General features: G+C 44.2%; 1 protein-coding gene across 1 annotated transcript; it reads right to left on the bottom strand.

Annotated features, from left to right (window-relative positions):
* Positions 1-9,991: 9,991 nt before the first annotated feature.
* On the bottom strand, positions 9,992-10,810 carry LOC124263963 (leucine-rich repeat extensin-like protein 3). The gene has a single exon (XM_046698690.1). It carries the CDS (start codon positions 10,808-10,810, stop codon positions 9,992-9,994), a length of 819 nt encoding a protein of 272 aa, XP_046554646.1.
* Between the last annotated feature and the right edge of the window lie 10,907 nt (positions 10,811-21,717).

The following is a 21,717-nucleotide window of genomic DNA, read 5'->3' as shown; positions in this document are numbered from 1 at the left end:
TATTTCAGCTAAGTTGTTGCTAAATACGTATATTTGTATGTCATTTGATCAATTTAATAACGATAACTTTAATCTCCAAAATGTCTCTAGATCCCCAATGGCCAATTCTGATTCGATCGTCTCCAGCAAGGGCGGTGCCAAGTTTGTAAACACGGAAGGTAGCGCCCACCTGACCTGTTATGTCTGCATAATTATCCTGACAGCATCCCGTGGTTAACGTCTTGAACGTTGACGTCAGAACGTATGTATGGTAAACAAAGATAATACGTGAGTATACATATATAATCAACAACGTACACAAGTGGGTTTACACAATACATGTAGCACCTCCAACCCAAACACATACACACGCACAAACAACACACGCACACGCACGCACGCACGCATGCACACACTAACACACAAGCAACACGCACACACAAACGAACAAACGACAGACACTAGCACACACACACATACGAGTGCGCGCACTCACGCACGCACACACGCGCGCGCGCAAACGCAGGAACACACACACTACCCCAGTGCACTGCCCCCCCAACCAGCGGTCACACGTGATGCGACTATAGAAAATTGGCCTAGGCGTGACGTTGATTCTCTAACATTACCAGTACTTGCCGTCAACAGGCAACATGGCCGCCACAACGTGACAGGAACAAACGTGTGTGGCTTACTTCACAATGCTCGGAGTCAGGGCACTTCTTTCAGTCACTCCAGGTTTGTGTATCTCATACGCTCTTTGCCACAATGTTATCCCCTGCCACAATGAATCGCTGTGCTTTATAGTATTTGAATAACACAGCAACAGTCACACTCAAATTCAGTTTTCACAAATTGAACAAAAGAAAATAAATTAGTGTAAAATGCGTACTAGGTTTCCTTTGGCTAAAGTTGTAATGAGTTTCTGGGCATGGAATGCCAGGCTTGCTGGGGTCAGTTTGTTTCATTGTGAGGGACTGAGGAGCAAGGAATGCACACTGTAGACTGTAACCTGTATAAAGTAAGTATCATGTGTATTTTGTGGGTACAAATCCCAAAACTTAAAGGAGGTTAACGCGCGGCCATGGATCACACGATGGTGGCGGCAAAGATTGCACTGAGTCAACAGGCGAGTGTGCTGGGTGGCAGGGATGTACCTAGGCAGAACAGAAGCAGATATTGGTGCACGTTATACGTCGGGTCAGGGGAAGAGTGTGATGGTAGGCAGGGATGTACCCAGCAGGGACAGAAGCAGATATTGGTGCACGTTATACGTCGGGTCAGGGGAAGAGTGTGATGGTAGGCAGGGATGTACCCAGCAGGGACAGAAGCAGATATTGGTGCACGTTATACGTCGGGTCAGGGGAAGAGTGTGATGGTAGGCAGGGATGTACCTAGCAGGAACAGAAGCAGATATTGGTGCACGTTATACGTCGGGTCAGGGGAAGAGTGTGATGGTAGGCAGGGATGTACCCAGCAGGGACAGAAGCAGATATTGGTGCACGTTATACGTCGGGTCAGGGGAAGAGTGTGATGGTGGCAGGGATGTACCCAGCAGGGACAGAGGCAGATATTGGTGCACGTTATACGTCGGGTCAGGGAAGAGTGTGATGGTAGGCAGGGATGTACCCAGCAGGGACAGAAGGCAGATATTGGTGCACGTTATACGTCGGGTCAGGATGGTAGAGTGTGATGGGTGGCAGGGAAGAGAGATGTACCCAGCAGGGACAGAGGCAGATATTGGTGCACGTTATACGTCGGGTCAGGTAGGCAGGGAAGAGGGACAGAAGCAGATATGCACGTTATACGTCGGGTCAGGGAAGAGTATGATGGTAGGGGCAGGGATGTACCCAGCAGGGACAGAAGCAGATATTGGTGCACGTTATACGTCGGGTCAGGGGAAGAGTGTGATGGTAGGCAGGGATGTACCCAGCAGGGACAGAAGCAGATATTGGTGCACGTTATACGTCGGGTCAGGGGAAGAGTATGATGGTAGGCAGGGATGTACCCAGCAGGGACAGAGGCAGATATTGGTGCACGTTATACGTCGGGTCAGGGGAAGAGTATGATGGTAGGCAGGGATGTACCCAGCAGGGACAGAGGCAGATGCTGGTGCACGTTATGTGTCGGGTCAGGGGAAGAGTGTGATGGTAGGCAGGGATGTACCAAGTATTGAAGTATACACAGGTCAATGTAAATGTATTTGACTGTCCATAGGTTATGCTGGAGGTGTTGTGATGTACATAGGAAGTTAATTTGGATTTATGTCGAGAAATCGTCTCTTTACTCTGTAAATATGTTTTATTTGGACTTAACAATAGCCTATGAATAATGCATAATAATTTTCACCCACCAACTGGATCTTAACTTCACTTTGTGTGTCAACTGTGTTTCTAACCACGCTGCTCAACGCCACGTGTCAAAATCCGATATTTGGAAGAAACATTTATCGTATACGGCCAATGGGAAACGGAACATTCGACTTATGCGGAAAACTACTGGAGAACGTTCGGTAATGTTCTTTGGTTGTGTTTGGTGATTTAAGATCTAATTTCTGTCGTCTGCTCCCCCCTTTTACACATACTGGACTCTTTATCAGAACTCCTGATATGAAATGTACATGCTAATCTCGACTTTGTTTTGTGCCTTCTTTTGCTTGTACAGGGAATGGCAACATTATCTCTTCACCTTTTTAGAAAATTGCGGAGAGGTGCTTTTGTGGTCAACGCTTGGGTTTTCAGTCTTCGATGGAAGCAGTTTGGAGTTAGTGGTGCCTCAGTTTGAAGGAGGGTGTAAGAGATCAGGGCTTCGGCTCCTGCTGTTGCTGTTACAGGATCCAGTTCCATGTCACCTTTGTTGTGGATGGACCCGTTAGAATATTGATCTTCAGTTACCCATGCTTGTCGTAAGAGGCGACTAACGGGATCGGGTGGTCAGGCTCGCTGACTTGGTTGACACATGTCATCGGTTCCCAGTTGCACAGATCGATGTTCATGCTGTTGATCACTGGATTGTCTGGTCCAGACCCGATTATTTACAGACTGCCGTCATATAGCTGCAAAATTGATGAGTGCAGCATAAACCTAAACTCACTCACTCACTCATTTGTTGTGGATGACATAGGTACCACGATTTCCTTCTTGGTTACTTGGAGTTACACTTGGAGAATTGGAGAAATCTATATTCTGAGGTTGCAGAAACCGGAGTAGTTCATGTTGTCACAAAGGCAGCCTTCCAACAATGTTTCTATGTTCAGTGATGTAAGAAAAGTTCTTCCGATTATTTTCAGTGTCAGACAAAACCTTATGTTTACTCCATATTCCTGTACGATTGTCTCTTTCGTAGAATGAGCTTTCATGCGATTATTTTGTCCGTGTTTAGCACGAACTTTCACATTTTTGTCAGATGCCATATGCGTCCTCTTCATCTTCATTTGACCCTGGATAACAGCCAGGCAGGGTGACAACAAGATCCATCTTTTAACGTGTTTTGGTGTGACGGATCCTGTGATGGAACCACTGAACACCTCAAAACAGAACATCCATATCTGATTTACAAATTTGAAAGACATTAGCGGAATTTGTGAATTTTGACTTAGATGGCATGTGGCACCAGATGAAGGAATTCCATCGCAGGATCAATCGGAACGACCATAACCCCCGGCTGCCAATACACATATCCCCAACACACACACGAGAACTATGCGGTCAGTGCACATGGTTGTTCGGCACGTGAAAGGACAATGAATGGGGCCAGCGAAAGTGGATCTCGGTTTGTCAAAACGTTTGATATGCAACTGTACAACTGTGAAGTGTTCATGAATCAGACATGTTGAAAACAAGCGTTCCTTCCGACACCCGGTGTCGAATTTTCTACACTTAAGGTCACCGACCGCATGAATTCTATTAAACGTTGTTTTACTTGAACAGCTAACAATGTCAACAAATAATCTAGTTGTGGTGTTTGGAACAGTGTAAATCGTTGCCGCCTTCTTCATAAGGGCAGCCACGTGGCAGGTCAGTATCCCCAGCTCTACCTACACACCATCTAACACCTCCGTTCTTGATCCAGGAACCTGTCACAGCACGGCTCAATCCTCCCACGCTGTGCATACCGTCCAGATCAGTGGGGCGAACCGAGGTCTCTAACTTCCTCAAGGACGGCATTGCAACTGTACATAACTACCTCACAGATGACGCCGAAACTGTAACTACTTCAAAGACGATACTACAACTGTAACTACCTCAAAGATGACGCCGAAACTGTAACCTTAAGTACGACACTGCAACTGTAACTGACTCAAGGACGACATTGCAACTGTAACTGACTCAAAGACGACACTGAAACTGTAACTACCTCAAAGATGACATTGCAACTGTAACTGTCTCAAAGGCGACATTGCAACTGTAACTGCCTCACAGATGACACCTAAACTGAAACTACCTCAAAGATGACACTGCAACTGAAACTACCTCACAGATGACACTGCAACTGTAACTACCTCAAAGACGACACTGCAACTGAAACTACCTCAAAGACGACACTGCAACTGTAACTACCTCACAGATGACACCTCAACTGAAACTACCTCAAGATGACACCTGACTGACTGACAACTGTAGCTGACTCAAAGACGACATTGCAACTGTAACTGCCTCAAAGACGACACTGCAACTGTAACTGCCTCAAAGACGACACTGCAACTGTAACTACCTCACTGCATGACTCAAGGACGACATTGCAACTGTAACTGACCTCAAAGACGACACTTCAAAGACGACACTGAAACTGTAACTACCTCAAAGACGACACTGCAACTGTAACTACCTCAAAGACGACACTGCAACTGTAACTACCTCACAGATGACACTGCAACTGTAACTGCCTCAAGGACGACACTGCAACTGTAACTGACTCAAAGACGACACTGCAACTGTAACGACATTGCCTCTAACTACCTGTAACGACTCACAGACGACACTGCAACTGTAACTACCTCACAGATGACACTGCAACTGTAACTGACTCAAGGACGACATTGCAACTGTAACTGACTCAAAGACGACACTGAAACTGTAACTACCTCAAAGACGACACTGCAACTGTAACTACCTCAAAGACGACACTGCAACTGTAACTACCTCACAGATGACACCTCAACTGAAACTACCTCAAAGACGACATTGCAACTGTAACTGCCTCACAGATGACACCTCAACTGAAACTACCTCAAAGATGACACTGCAACTGTAGCTGACTCAAAGACGACATTGCAACTGTAACTGCCTCAAAGACGACACTGCAACTGTAACTGCCTCAAAGACGACACTGCAACTGTAACTACCTCAAAGACGACACTGCAACTGTAACTGCCTCAAAGATGACACTGCAACTGTAACTAACTCAAAGATGACACTGCAACTGTAACTGCCTCACAAATGACACCGCAACTGTAACTGCTGCAAAGACGAAACTGCCACTGTAACTACCTCAACGAAGACACTGCAAATTTGTTAGCCTAACAAATATCACTGCAATTGTAACTGCTAACAGATTTCTCTGTGGCTGCACTTTGATAACACTTTACCATATAATGAATTGTTGGTTTCAGTTTTTGAACTGCAAATTGAGCGTATAGTTCGTTATGCCACAATTTTGAAATACAGTGTGGGTGCATTGTGTACCACACTGTGGACGTTTAGTACTCTGTGCCACAACTGTGTACCACTCTCTGGACGTATTTTACGCTATGCCACAATTGTGTACCACACTTTGGATGTAATGTACGCTGTGCCACAACTGTGAAATGCACTGTGGACGTATTTACGCTTTGCCACAATTGTGTACCACACTGTGGACGTTTTGTACTCTGTGCCACAACTGTGTACCACTCTCTGGACGCATTATTGTACGCTATGTCACAATTGTGTACCATGAAGATGAAAAGTTGTGCCATGTTTACTGGGAATGTAGTGAAACTAAGAAGTTTTGGAAGGATCTTAACACTTATTTGATACAAAAAGTCAATTTGACAAAATATTTGGTGTATTTTGGCTCCTTAAGTAAAAACCCATTACTTAATCATATAATCATTTCAGCAAAAGGCAGATCTATGTCTCTTCTTTGAAAAACAACATTCCAAAATGCGATAACTTTATAAAGACTTTAAAAGATATTTTTTCTGTTGAAAGCTTTATTGCCAAAAGGAAGAATAAAATGAAGAAATTTGCTAATAAATGGCATCCATTATTCCCAGTATTCAAACCTGACCTGTGTATGCAGCAACCGCTTCTTTTGTAAAATCTTGATCTGTTTCCCCTTTTGAAAAATTATCTTTGTTTTAGTTATATATTGACTAGTTAGTTAATGGCACTGGTGTAACTTTGGGAACACATATTATAGGTTGGATATATGACACAATATACAACACAATAACTCGGATGTTGCGGAATATATAACACAACACATTGGATGTGACACAAGACACAGCATGACATGTCAGAATAATTGTGGCACTATATACAACATATGTTAGATAAGACATATTTACAATGTATATCAGATAATACACTATGTACAACACGATAGATTGGCCGTGACACTATATACAATATGCTATGTCGGGTGTTGCACTATATACAGTATGATATGTCAGATGTGGTGCTATAAACAATATGATATGTTCATATATGATGCTATTTACAACATGACATATGGGATGTAATACTATATACTTATGATATATCAGATATGACATTATATACAACTTATTTTGGAAGTTGCGAAATATACAACATATGTTGGTTGTGACCCATATACAACATGCTATGTCTGATATGAGGCCATATACAACACTGAACACAGCATGCTGCGCACGTTGATAAAACATGATATGTTGGATGTGGCACTACACACAACACCCTATACACCATTATATATCGGAGGTTTAACTGTGTCACAGCCTGATATGTTGGATGTGGCGCTACACACAACACCCTATACACCATTATATATCGGAGGTTTAACTGTGTCACAGCCTGATATGTTGGATGTGGCACTACACACAACACCCTATACACCATTATATATCGGAGGTTTAACTGTGTCACAGCCTGATATGTTGGATGTGGCACTACACACAACACCCTATACACCATTATATATCGGAGGTTTAACTGTGTCACAGCCTGATATGTTGGATGTGGCACTACACACAACACCCTATACACCATTATATATCGGAGGTTTAACTGTGTCACAGCCTGATATGTTGGATGTGGCACTACACACAACACCCTATACACCATTATATATCGGAGGTTTAACTGTGTCACAGCCTGATATGTTGGATGTGGCACTACACACAACACCCTATACACCATTATATATCGGAGGTTTAACTGTGTCACAGCCTGATATGTTGGATGTGGCACTACACACAACACCCTATACACCATTATATATCGGAGGTTTAACTGTGTCACAGCCTGATATGTTGGATGTGGCACTACACACAACACCCTATACACCATTATATATCGGAGGTTTAACTGTGTCACAGCCTGATATGTTGGATGTGGCACTACACACAACACCCTATACACATACAGGTTTAACCACAGCCTATACACCATTATATATATCGGAGGTTTAACTGTGTCACAGCCTGATATGTTGGATGTGGCACTACACACAACACCCTATACACCATTATATATCGGAGGTTTAACTGTGTCACAGCCTGATATGTTGGATGTGGCACTACACACAACACCCTATACACCATTATATATCGGAGGTTTAACTGTGTCACAGCCTGATATGTTGGATGTGGCACTACACACAACACCCTATACACCATTATATATCGGAGGTTTAACTGTGTCACAGCCTGATATGTTGGATGTGGCACTACACACAACACCCTATACACCATTATATATCGGAGGTTTAACTGTGTCACAGCCTGATATGTTGGATGTGGCACTACACACAACACCCTATACACCATTATATATCGGAGGTTTAACTGTGTCACAGCCTGATATGTTGGATGTGGCACTACACACAACACCCTATACACCATTATATATCGGAGGTTTAACTGTGTCACAGCCTGATATGTTGGATGTGGCACTACACACAACACCCTATACACCATTATATATCGGAGGTTTAACTGTGTCACAGCCTGATATGTTGGATATACACACAACACCCTATACACCATTATATATCGGAGGTTTAACTGTGTCACAGCCTGATATGTTGGATGATATATTCATGTATATTGTATGTGTCATTATGTAACGAATGTTATGATGGAAGACTTTATTTTTTCATGAAAAAAAAAATAAGAAAAAATTAATTATTTGTTTTTAAATTGTGTACCACACCTTGAACATACTGTAGGCTATGCCACAATTGTGTACCACTCTGTGGACGTTTAGTACTCTGTTCCACAATTGTGTACCACTCTCTGGACGTATTGTATGCCATGCCACAATTGTGTACTACACCGTGAACATACTGTACGCCATGCCACAATTGTGTACCACTCTCTGGACGTATTGTACGCTATGCCACAATTGTGTACTATACCGTGAACATACTGTACGCCATGCCACAATTGTGTACCACTCTGTGGACGTTTTGTACTCTGTGCCACAAGTGTGTACAACTCTCTGACGTATTGTACGCTATGCCACAATTGTGTACTACACCGTGAACATACTGTACGCTATGCCACAATTGTGTACCACTCTGTGGACGTTTTGTACTCTGTGCCACAATTGTGTACCACACCCTGAACATACTGTACGCTATGCCACAATTGTGTACCACACTGCAGACGACTGTACGCCATACATGATACAGCTGTGCACTATACTTTGGGCGTGTGGTACACTATTTGGTTACTCTTGCTAACGATTGCTTGTGGTTTGAGTACATCCAAATACCGGTTCCAGCAGCATTAAGGCACACACACGTGCGCCCTACTTCTCCACACATGGCGGCTTTGTCCTGACACGCTGAATGACTCTACTCTCCCGGACAGGGTAGGATTTCTTGATCTACCCCCGACCTGGTTAATCCCCAAACATATATCGGCATTTATTACTGTCATTACATGACCTGATTGACTGTATCTAGGTCTCGGCACAACATTCCGTGTTTTGGTACACCTGGGCGGGGTGCCCTTTGAAGTTACCGCCAGGTGAGGCTGTGTCACGTGCACCATGTGGGGTCATGACCCCCGAACACTTGTGTTATCACTGCTCACCGTAACTCTTAGCTTTTTATCCTGTAAATCTCTCTGTTTGAGCTCTCGCCACAACTGACGAATGTTTGTTTAAATAACCCTCCATCTGGATGAGAGAGGAGACCCGGCGGAACAGACTATCAGCAGCAGCACGCTACAGGGGCAGCTTGCCTTTTATATCAAATAATTCTATATATACTCTACGGGAAAAACAACACAAGGCACGCCAATGGCGCCGAGGCACATCTCTGGATTTTAATCCAATCTATGACTTATCAGTTCACAGTTTCCATATACAACTAGCATCCCTCTCCAATATTCACTGTAATATATTCTGGCTCTTATCTTATTGCTATTTTCGTCGCCGTCCGACCTTTTGCTGAATCAGAAAAATGAAGTGGGCGATGTCGTTACATTGTCTGTATCATTTGGAGACAGATGCTATTTTACTTCCGCTTCGCAGACATCACCGACGGGCTGGGATGATGAACATGTGGACGTGGGCATTAGTAGGGGCTTGGGGAAGGTGCAGTAGGGGTGGGGAAGGTGCAGTAGGGGCGTGGGGAAGGTGCAGTAGGGGTCGGGGAAGGTGCAGTAGGGGTGGGGAAGGTGCAGTAGGGTGGGGGAAGGTGCAGTAGGGGTGGGGAAGGTGCAGTAGGGTGGGGAAGGTGCAGTAGGGGTGGGGAAGGTCAGTAGGGGTGGGGGAAGGTGCAGTAGGGGTGGGGGAAGGTGCAGTAGGGGTGGGGAAGGTTAAATAGGGGTGGGGATGGTGCAGTAGGGGCGTGGGGAAGGTGCAGTAGGGGCGTGAGGAAGCTGCAGTGGGGGGTGCAGTAGGGGTGGGGGGAAGGTGCAGTAGGGGGTGGGGGGGAGGTGCAGTAGGTGGGGAAAGGTTAAATGGGGGGGGGAGGTGCAGTAGGGGCGTGGGGAAGGTGCAGTAGGGGTGTGGGGAAGGTGCAGGGGGTGTGGGGGAAGGTGCAGTAGGGGTGGGGGGAAGGTGCAGTAGGGGTGGAGGGAAGGTGCAGTAGGGGTGGGGGAAGGTGCAGTAGGGTGGGGGAAGGTGCAGTAGGGGTGGGGAAGGTGCAGTAGGGGTGGGGAAGGTGCAGTAGGGGCAGGGGAAGGGTGCAGTAGGGGCTTAGGAAGGTGCAGTAGGGGTGTGGGGGAAGGTGCAGTAGGGGTGGGGGGAAAGGTGCAGTAGGGGTGGGGGGAAGGTGCAGTAGGGGTGGGGGAAAGGTGCAGTAGGGGTCGGGGAAGGTGCAGTAGGGGTCGGGGAAGGTGCAGTAGGGGCTTGGGGAAGGTGCAGTAGGGGTGGGGAAGGTGCAGTAGGGTGGGGAAAGGTGCAGTAGGGGTGGGGGAGGTTAAATAGAGGTGGGGGAAGGTGCAGTAGGGGTGGGGAAGGTTAAATAGGGGTGGGGGATGGTGCAGTAGGGGCGTGGGGAAGGTGCAATAGGGGTGGGTACAGGGGTAGTGGGGGTACGGCAGAGTGTGTAGGGATGGTAGAGCAGTGGTGGACAGAGATCGTAGGGGGCGGAGCAGAAACGTTAGACACGGGGGTAGGGGAACAGGGTGCATGAGGGATTGAGAAAAGGGTGAGGGGTGTTAAGCAGTGAGTGAGTGAGTTTAGTTTTACGCCGCTTTTAGTAGTATTCAAGCAATATCAACACTACAAATGGGCTTCACACATTATACCCATGTCTGGATCGAACCCGGACCTTCGGCATGACGAGCGAACGCTTTAACTAGGCTATCTCACCGCCCCGGGGCGTAAAGTAGGCGTGGAGGGAGGGTCGCATACAGATGGGTCTGTCAGGTGACGTACACCTGGGACTACAAATGGTCGGTGATACCTGAAGAGGTAGACAAGCGGGTAAAGAAGCAGACGAGTGAGTGAACGTACACAGGTATGCCTATTTGAGTGAGTTTTATGTGCGTACAACTTGCCCACAGTTGGTGAGAACATTCACCGTTTCTGCCTAATTATCAAAAGCCCACAGATGAGGCATTCACTGGTTTCTACCTGACGAATAACAACACTTGCCCCTCTTCAGACCCATCCGTAAATACAGGACGAACAGTCTACATATACCGTGTACCATCAGTTAACCTTACATTACTGTCATGTTGAAGGTTCGCTGTGGCTTAACACGCCACATCACTGCCTGAACACCTCGCCAACAGGTGCCCCTCTGGGTGATACAGCATCCCTATCCACTGGCGGTTAGAGTTTTCGGCATGATACACAGGCCACATCACCCCCTGAACACCTCGCCAACAGGTGCCCCTCTGGGTGATTCAGCATCCCTATCCACTGGCGGTTAGAGATGTCGGCATGATACACAGGCCACATCACCCCCTGAACACCTCGCCAACAGGTGCCCCTCTGGGTGATACAGCATCCCTATCCACTGGCGGTTAGAGATGTCGGCATGATACACAGGCCAGATCACCCCTGAACACCTCGCCAACAGGTGCCCTCTGGGTGATACAGCATCCCTATCCACTGGCGGTTAGAGTTTTCGGCATGATACACAGGCCACATCACCCCTGAACACCTCGCCAACAGGTGCCCTCTGGGTGATTCAGCATCCCTATCCACTGGCGGTTAGAGATGTCGGCATGATACACAGGCCACATCACCCCCTGAACGCCTCGCCAACAGGTGCCCCTCTGGGTGATACAGCATCCCTATCCACTGGCGGTTAGAGATGTCGGCATGATACACAGGCCACATCACCCCCTGAACACCTCGCCAACAGGTGCCCCTCTGGGTGATTCAGCATCCCTATCCACTGGCGGTTAGAGATGTCGGCATGATACACAGGCCACATCACCCCCTGAACACCTCGCCAACAGGTGCCCCTCTGGGTGATACAGCATCCCTATCCACTGGCGGTTAGAGATGTCGGCATGATACACAGGCCAGATCACCCCCTGAACACCTCGCCAACAGGTGCCCCTCTGGGTGATACAGCATCCCTATCCACTGGCGGTTAGAGTTTTCGGCATGATACACAGGCCACATCACCCCCTGAACACCTCGCCAACAGGTGCCCCTCTGGGTGATTCAGCATCCCTATCCACTGGCGGTTAGAGATGTCGGCATGATACACAGGCCACATCACCCCCTGAACGCCTCGCCAACAGGTGCCCCTCTGGGTGATACAGCATCCCTATCCACTGGCGGTTAGAGATGTCGGCATGATACACAGGCCACATCACCCCCTGAACACCTCGCCAACAGGTGCCCCTCTGGGTGATACAGCATCCCTATCCACTGGCGGTTAGAGTTTTCGGCATGATACACAGGCCACATCACCCCCTGAACACCTCGCCAACAGGTGCCCCTCTGGGTGATACAGCATCCCTATCCACTGGCGGTTAGAGTTTTCGGCATGATACACAGGCCACATCACCCCCTGAACGCCTCGCCAACAGGTGCCCCTCTGGGTGATACAGCATCCCTATCCACTGGCGGTTAGAGTTTTCGGCATGATACACAGGCCACATCACCCCGTGAACACCTCGCCAACAGGTGACCCTCTGGGTGATACAGCATCCCTATCCACTGGCGGTTAGAGATGTCGGCATGATACACAGGCCAGATCAGTCCCATTCAGCAGAATATGGGCGGCTATGCAGATATCCTCCCCTATAGACTCACATCTAGTCGCTGACATGAACATATGTTACAGAAAAACACTGTTCATAGAATATGATCGTAAAATATGATGAAAAGAAGCCATAGACTGAAACTGGAAATTCCCACATATTCTAGACTTGCATGGGCTTTCTTGGATATATTTGTTTCAGTGTCTGTATGACAACAAACTAATTCCAGTGTAATTTTTGAAGCAGATAATTTTTATTTTCCCTCCTCTGAAGCATAATTATTTTGATTTTAAATCTCAGACACCCTACAGTCACCCATTTGACACAAAATGAACTGTAATCACATTTAAACTAAAAAAACTCTTAGTGACTGGTCATATATTTATAGGGGTGAGTTTGCTGGAAGGAACTGTATGACATTTTACTGACAAATAGTAATCTTGTTAAATGATATGGTCTATTTTAAGATGTATTTTGAACTCAAGCAGTGCCTCCGTTTCGCTTGATTCTTCTTCTTCATCTTCAGTGGAAGATTGTCTTGCAAGATGTAACATCGGATCGTATTGATACGGTCTAACATCCATTTCAGAAATGACACCAGGAACAGCTTTTACTGCTTCAGAATCCACGGACACTGTTATGATGTGAGGTAAAAGCAAAGAGGAAGTATCAGCAACAGGCACATATGACGTCATGTCACGTGATACCCCCTCTGCTCATTAACTGTCGGGTGTTTCCGTAATAGGCGGTAATACGAGTACGTTTTTGTGTTTTTATTGCTATTTTACAAACTTTTTGTTCAATTTTAATCACGGAATGTGACTTTTTGAATATCCTTTACAATATATCAAAAGTTTTGTTTTCGTTCGTATTCTCCTTTAAGCGAACCGGGCCAACATATCACCCCATGTATTCACACCACTGCATGGAAAAAACACCTTGTGCTGTAGCAGCTGTATAACATATACCGTCTTCCTCTCTTCAATGTTCGATGCTCCAGGAGATGGGGCAGGAAGACTGCTACACGCGGTCTGCTCGTGAAAAGAAGAACGTTCTTCTAGAGCAGCATACTACCAATCATGCAACACTGTCATTTGCCGCTTGTGTCTGCTATGAGCACCGGTATGGATGGAAGTGAAGTCCAGCTGGGCACATCACTGACACAAGCAGCCATGTAGCTTCACTACACGGTGACATCTCACCTGATTCCTGACTTCATGTCTGAAGTGTAACCCTGGCAAGGTACACCAAATTACGTAACAATGCAACACAAACGTTGCCTAATGTCGGCATGCTGTACTTGTCTCCCATTAACATCACTGGGAATCTCTCGAACACCGACAGATAACAATAGTGGCGTGTACATGGGTGTGGCGGGAGACATGTGACCCCCTTCCTCCTTCAGTAGCTCCAGATGGAGGTGTTATCGAGGAGGGGGCGGGTTGACGAGGGGGTGGGATGTAACAACTGTATAGAAACACCTGCTGTACCTTCACCAGTGTTATGTCTACGTATTTGTTGTATGGGCCTGGGGCCTTAAAATTTGAATAAATTTTGTCTGTCTGTCAGTAACATGGAGACCTAAGTATTGTGACAGAATACTGATTCTCATATGCCGCAGAGAGAGGTTGGTCAGCCCTATTATATTAGACGTGTTACAAGAACATAAACGTTGTAATACTTTCTTTAAACGCCCACCCTTTCCGTGTGAGAAGAGATTTATACGGCATGTTCCAGACATGTTCAATATGCTGTGTGTGAGTGGTGCTGGACATACATTGCTCCTTATATGTATTCCAACAAAAGAAATGCATGATAACAGATGTACATGTTAGCATTATGTTTCAGATTTTGTATTTGGTCGTGTTCCAGTAGTGTAGACGATCTATATACGACCCACGCTCCTTGCATTGCTATGCATTCGATTGATACTTGACTTGGACTCTTGCAAGCTTGTGTGAATTTTCCGACGTAGAAGTATTCTATTACTCTGAGGACATCAGATAGCCGTTACTGAACAGGGAATAGGGGTTAACTCCATAACAATCGGTTTCCATTGCGTCACCTGTCACGTGTGTGGGTTCCGAGTGAAACTGGAAAGAACTGCTATGCGATGAACTGTAGTTGAGAGTTATGTGCCCTTGGCAATAAATATACACAGACAGTGAAACAACAAACACGGTACGTGGTGGCTAACACACAACAGTGGTGTCTGTATGCGCAGCCACTGGGGAAATGCTTGTGGTTTTGAGGACCTATATTCTCGTGGATGGCACTTCCGGCGGATGTGTGAACCGTCTTTGTCGACATGTGCACATCCGCTGTAAAAAAATGCGTTGCAAAATGCCATTAGACGACAAGTGCTCAGCGTTGGCGACTTGTAGCAAAGTTGTTGAACTATAGTCACAAATAAATACAGTGAAATTAAACCTGCTGCATGGTTGCAACTTAATTAGGACCAAGCCGCTTGAATGCCAAGCAGGTATTGTTATATTGTTTTTACTCTCATCTGGGAGAATTTTACGGAAAAAGATAAAGCAAAATTCATGAAAGAGAAAAACGCTCAACTGACTGTCCTACAATGTCACGTGCGTAGAAGAAAATATAACACATGTCCTTTGGGAGAGAACAGTATTGTGAGGAGATTATCATGTGTTTATTCAGTCATCATGGACTCAATCAGACCTGAGGCACAGCGAGATAATGGCGTCCTACCTGTGTATGCATGTTCTGTAGCACGTGACGGAGACGTATATATATGTAGGTCTTATTTACCCAACAAGTAACAAGCTTGTCTCAAAATATTTTGCCCTATTCTGATATTGACCTCGTCCAAAACATCTGCAAGTATATATACGTTCAGGTTTTATTTATCCGTACAATGTATGAAGCCCATTTCTGGTGTCAGCCGCCGTGATATTGCTGGAATATTGCTAAAAGCGGCGTAGAACTATGCTCACTCACACACTTATTCATGGTTGTTATTCAGTTGTTTTCCTACGAATATAATGATTAATAATTAAAGTATTTATGGTCTGATGCCTTCGCCTCGACAAAGTGTGGTCGACAACGAGGGGTTGCATGACACCTTAATGGATCTACATGCACATTGTAATAACCTTACCCACAACCTGGCTTGTCTCAGTCTTCACACACTACATGAACTGCTTCTAACACAAGCACAACGTACATTGACCGTGTTTGTGCAAGTGGTTTGTCGGCGTCTGTCTTGCAATGTTTGAGAGATATTGCGCGAAACATTAGTCTACGGAACTGATGGGAGGAGTTCTTTGTCTTGGGTAAATAAACCCAGAACAGGAACGACAATAATTCGTCAGTTTTGCATTAAAATCACATTTTGTAATGTTCAAAAAACGTATTCCTTTAGTAAGATACACAATATCATGTTGATAAAAATAATTTAATTTCCCGAGCAGGCACCTACACTTCAGGAATGAAGTATCTCCCGGTTGAAGGTATTTACATATCTAAAACGAGGCTCATGTCCCTATTTGGGGTTACGTTGATGTTAAACATAACCACGTGACCAGAGCGGCATATTCAGGATTCCGGCCTATTGTCTTCTCAGCGGCCACGATGCTGATTCCATTAAATGAGTGAGTGAGTTAGTGTTTGAATGAGTGAATGTATTTCGTGGTCCAGCAGGCGTCGTGTGATGACGGAAGACAGTCTTTGTATATTTTACCTCGTTAGGAATACAAACCAGATCTTTTTACATCAACCTATAACATGAGTAACATATGCTATATATTGGGATTACACTTTCTTAGTAAAGTACAGATTCTAGTACTTTGGGGGCTGAATCCCATCCGGGATTCGAACCCACACCCTCAGAGTCAGGCACCTAATCGCCAGCAAACAAAGTCAGCCGCCTAACCCGCTCAGCCACCGCGACTTCCACAAACATGGAAGTCGGACTGGTGGTAGTCTAGACTGCTGACTTTGTGTACCCCTCTGATAAGTGTTAATTGGCATTAGTGTGATCTCCGTAGATTCCCCGAGGACCCCTTTACACAACGGCGATTTCAGCGTTACGGCTGAAGTAAGCCTTTGTTACAGCACGGCGGTCGTCTTGCTGGTGAGACCCCTTGGTAGCATGGAGAAGGCCCAGGCCATAGAGAAGGACGATGGAGATGAACAGTTTACCCCGTTCTACTTGCTTACCTTGTTGTTTTGTATACAGTTAATTTAGCTAATGTTTTAGTTTTGTTTTATTCAAGAACGTGTTAGTGCCATTTTACCTGGGTAAATCACTGCACCACATGGACCTATTTAACGCTGGGTAAATCACTACACCACATTGACCTATTTAACGCTTGGGTAAATCACTGCACTACATGGACCTATTTAACGCTGGGTAAACCACTTCTCCACATTGACCTATTTAACGCGGGGTAAACCACTACTCCACATAGACCTATTTAACGCTGGGTAAAACCACTAAGCCACATTGACCTATTTAACGCCACTGGGTACATTGACCTATTTAACGCTGGGTAAACCCCTTCTCCGCATTGACCTATTTAACGCTATGTAAACCACTACTCCACATTGACCTATTTAATGCTGGGTAAACCACTACTCCACATTGACCTATTTAACGCTATGTAAACCACTACTCCACATTGACCTATTTAATGCTGGGTAAACCACTTCTCCACATTGACCTATTTAACGCTGGGTAAACCACTACGCCACATTGACCTATTTAACGCTGGGTAAATCACTGCACCAAATGGACCTATTTAACGCTTGGGTAAATCACTGCACCACATTGACCTATTTAACGCTGGGTAAACCACTACTCCACATTGACCTACTTAAAGCCGGGTAAACCACTACATCACATTGACCAATTTAACGCTGGGGTAAACCACTACACCCCAATGACCTATTTAACAGTGGGTAAACCACTTCTCCACATTGACCTATTTAACGCGGGGTAAACCACTATTCCACATTGACCTATTTAACGCTGGGTAAACCACTACTCCACATTGACCTATTTAATGCTGGGTAAACCACTTCTCCACATTGACCTATTTAACGCTGGGTAAACCACTACGCCACATTGACCTGTTTAACGCTGGGTAAACCACTACTCCACATTGACCTATTTAACGCCGGGTAAACCACTTCTCCACATTGACCTATTTAACACTGGGTAAACCACTACATCACATTGACCTATTTAACGCCGGTAAACCACTTCTCCACATTGACCTATTTAACGCTATGTAAACCACTACTCCACATTGACCTACTTAAAGCCGGGTAAACCACTACTCAACATTGACCTATTTAACGCTGGGTAAACCACTAAGCCACATTGACCTATTTAACGCTTGATAAACCACTACACCACATTGACCTTTTTAACGCTTGGGTAAACCACTGCACCACATTGACCTATTTAACGCTAGGTAAACCACTACTCCACATTGACCTATTTAACGCTGGGTAAGCCACATTGACCTATTTAACGCTGGGTAAACCTCTACGCCACATTGACCTATTTACCGCGGGGTAAACCACTACTCCACATTGACCTATTTAATGCTGGGTAAACCACTACTCCACATTGACCTATTTAACGCTGGGTAAACCACTACTCAACATTGACCTATTTAACGCTGGGTAAACCACTAAGCCACATTGACCTATTTAACGCTGGATAAACCACTACACCACATTGACCTTTTTAACGCTTGGGTAAACCACTGCACCACATTGACCTATTTAACGCTGGGTAAACCACTACTCCACATTGACCTATTTAACGCTGGGTAAGCCACATTGACCTATTTAACGCTGGGTAAACCACTGCTCCACATTGACCTATTTAACGCTATGTAAACCACTACTCCATATTGACCTATTTAACGCTGGGAAAACCACTACATCACATTGACCTATTTAACGCGGGTAAACCACTTCTCCACATTGACCTATTTAACGCTATGTAAACCACTACTCCACATTGACCTACTTAAAGCCGGGTAAACCACTACATCACATTGACCAATTTAACGCTGGGTAAACCATTACACCCTAATGACCTATTTAACGCTTGGTAAACCACTTCTCCACATTGACCTATTTAACGCTGGGTAAACCACTACACCACATTGACCTATTTAACGGTTGGGTAAACCACTTCTCCACATTGACCTTTTTAACGCTGGGTAAACCACTACATCTCCTCAAACTCTTCTGCAATTGTTAATGAAGCTGTCAAAACACGATAACAAGGATGAAAGGATTTAGTTAATTAAACCAATTAGTCCTTGTTCAGCCAATTAATCATCAATGAAACATCAAAGGGAATTAAGCGTTCATTGATGGTTACCCCACTGAATTCTTTAAGTTCTTTTGGAAAGATTTAAGCCCTTGGGTTTATAGATTTATAAAAGAAACCTTTACAAATAATGAATTAACTATTACAATGAACAGGGGAATTATTACTTGTTTACCTAAACCAAATAGAGACAGAAAATTCCTAAAAAACTGGCGACCTATTTCATTACTAATTTCTCTTTACAAAATAATAAGCACATGTATAGCAAACAGGTTTTAATAGCATCTTTCCCTTAAGTCATCTGTACTTTCTAGGTTCTAATGCTGTTGATTGCTTATCTAGCAATGATAATCCTTATTAGAGAGATGTTTTATCTGCTTGGAGAGCATTTTATAAAAAAAAGCACCTTTGACAGCGATGACTTAGACCAAATCTTGGCTCAGCCACTTTGGTTAAATCATTTCTTTAAATCTTCATACATGATAAGAAATTGGTTTAATTGCGGTATACATTATGTCAGCGATATTGTAATGAAAATGGATTTCTCAGTTTTGAAGATGTAAAACAGAGGTACAAAATAAGAGGAACCTTCTTAGATTATCATCATTTGTTACATAACATTCCAGTGAACTGGAGACAACTTGTGGGAAACAGAACTCACTGCTTAAATCAATTAAACATTAATAGAACTTACCACGATATGATCTCAAATGTTAAAGGTTCAAGGATATTCTATGATAGATTGATTAAGAACAACAATACCCCTAAGGTACTAGAGTATTGGAAAACTGTCTTTCAGCAGGATATAATGAGGAGAGATGTATTCAGATATTACAGGACATGTACAAATGATTGTAAGCTGTTAGATTTTCAGTACAGATTTATTTACAGAATAATCTATACAAAGAAAGAACTACTGAGGATGAAGCTAGTTGATAATGATACTTGTACGTTTTGTAAAAATACCTCAGAAGACATATTGCATGCATTTTTTACTGTGATTTAGTTAAAAACGTTTGGCAAAATGTAGAACCATTTCTAAATACCCACCTCCAGTGTAATGTCACATTTACAAAATTCACTGTCATGTTTGGAGTGTTCTCAAACAATAAAGTACTAAATCATATTATACTTTTTGCCAAAAGATTCATTTATGTTTCAAGTATAAAACAACAAGCACTTTCCCTTGAGTGGTTTCTTAAGTTATTAAAAGATATATGTACAACTGAAAAATATATAGCTAGGAAAAACAATAGCTTAGATCCCTTTGTAAGGAAGAAGAAACATTTATATACCTTACTATGTGCTAAGCATTGAACTCTACTTATTATATCAGTTGTATTTCCAGACCCCACTTACTACAATCACACTATTCAACCTTATCCCTCCAATTTTATATTTTATGTGCCCTCTACAGAAACTTTAATAATATCTTATGTACCTATATCTTTGTTATAACCTTACAAAACACCATTGATGTTATATATAAATTGTCTTTTATGTCATATGTATTTCATGTGAGACTTGAAATGGAATAAAAAAGAAAAGAAAAAAAGTGTTCATCAAAGATCAGCAGAACCTTTCATCTGAGGCTAAAGGTGGCGTGATTTTGTCCGTTTCTATGTTAAGGATGGCGGGATGGGGTTTGTCCTGGATTCATCACAATGACCTACTTCATGCTGGGTAAACCACTACACCACAGTGATCCACTTCATTCTGGGAAAACACCTTGATATAGCATCTCGGTGACATTGGATTCCATATAAGGGGCGGATTCAGTGTGTGAGATATAGAATCTAGGTGACATTAGTTTTCACATTACGGGTGGATACAATGTGAGATATAGAATCTAGCTGACATTAGTTTTCACATTACCGATGGATGCAGTGTGAGATATAGAATCTGGGTGACATTAGTTTCACATTACGAGTGGATGCAGTGTGAGATATAGAATCTGGGTGACATTAGTTTCACATTACGGGTGGATGCAATGTGAGATATAGAATCTAGGTGACATTAGTTTTCACATTACCGGTGGATGCAGTGTGAGATATAGAATCTAGGTGAAATTAGTTTTACACATTACGGGTGGATGCAATGTGAGACATAGAATCTAGGTGCCATTAGTTTTACACTTTACGGGTGGATGCAATGTGAGATATGGAATCTGGGTGATATTAGTTTTACACATTACGGGTGGATACAATGTGAGATATAGAATCTGGGTGATATTAGTTTTCACATTATGGGTGGATGCAGTGTGAGATATGAATCTGGGTGACATTAGTTTCACATTACGGGTGGATGTTGTGTGTGAGAAGGACAGCCCGATTACTGTCAGTTCAAGAAGCTGTATGGGATATTTGTGTTCGTGTTAGAGACCATCAAGATACACAGTAGGATAAAGCCGCACGTCATTTGTAACGGCCCTTGACACCCTGCTGGTAATGGCAAACTAAGTATTTGTCATGTCGTCAAGTAGTTCACTGAGAGTCGGCGTCAAAGGGGCACCTGTCATGAGGAACATGAAAGATGCGAGCAAGGGCTATTA

This window comes from Haliotis rubra, unplaced genomic scaffold (genome assembly GCF_003918875.1).
Source record: "Haliotis rubra isolate DU_JTF1 unplaced genomic scaffold, ASM391887v1 Scf90, whole genome shotgun sequence".
Classification (NCBI taxonomy): domain Eukaryota; kingdom Metazoa; phylum Mollusca; class Gastropoda; order Lepetellida; family Haliotidae; genus Haliotis; species Haliotis rubra.
Note: the sequence above shows the minus strand (reverse complement) of the source record. Positions and strands in the feature narration are given on the sequence as shown.

Excerpts from the sequence above, each read along its gene's own strand:
- LOC124263963 (XM_046698690.1), bottom strand. The coding sequence starts at position 10,810 with ATGCACCCTGTTCCCCTACCCCCGTGTCTAACGTTTCTGCTCCGCCCC.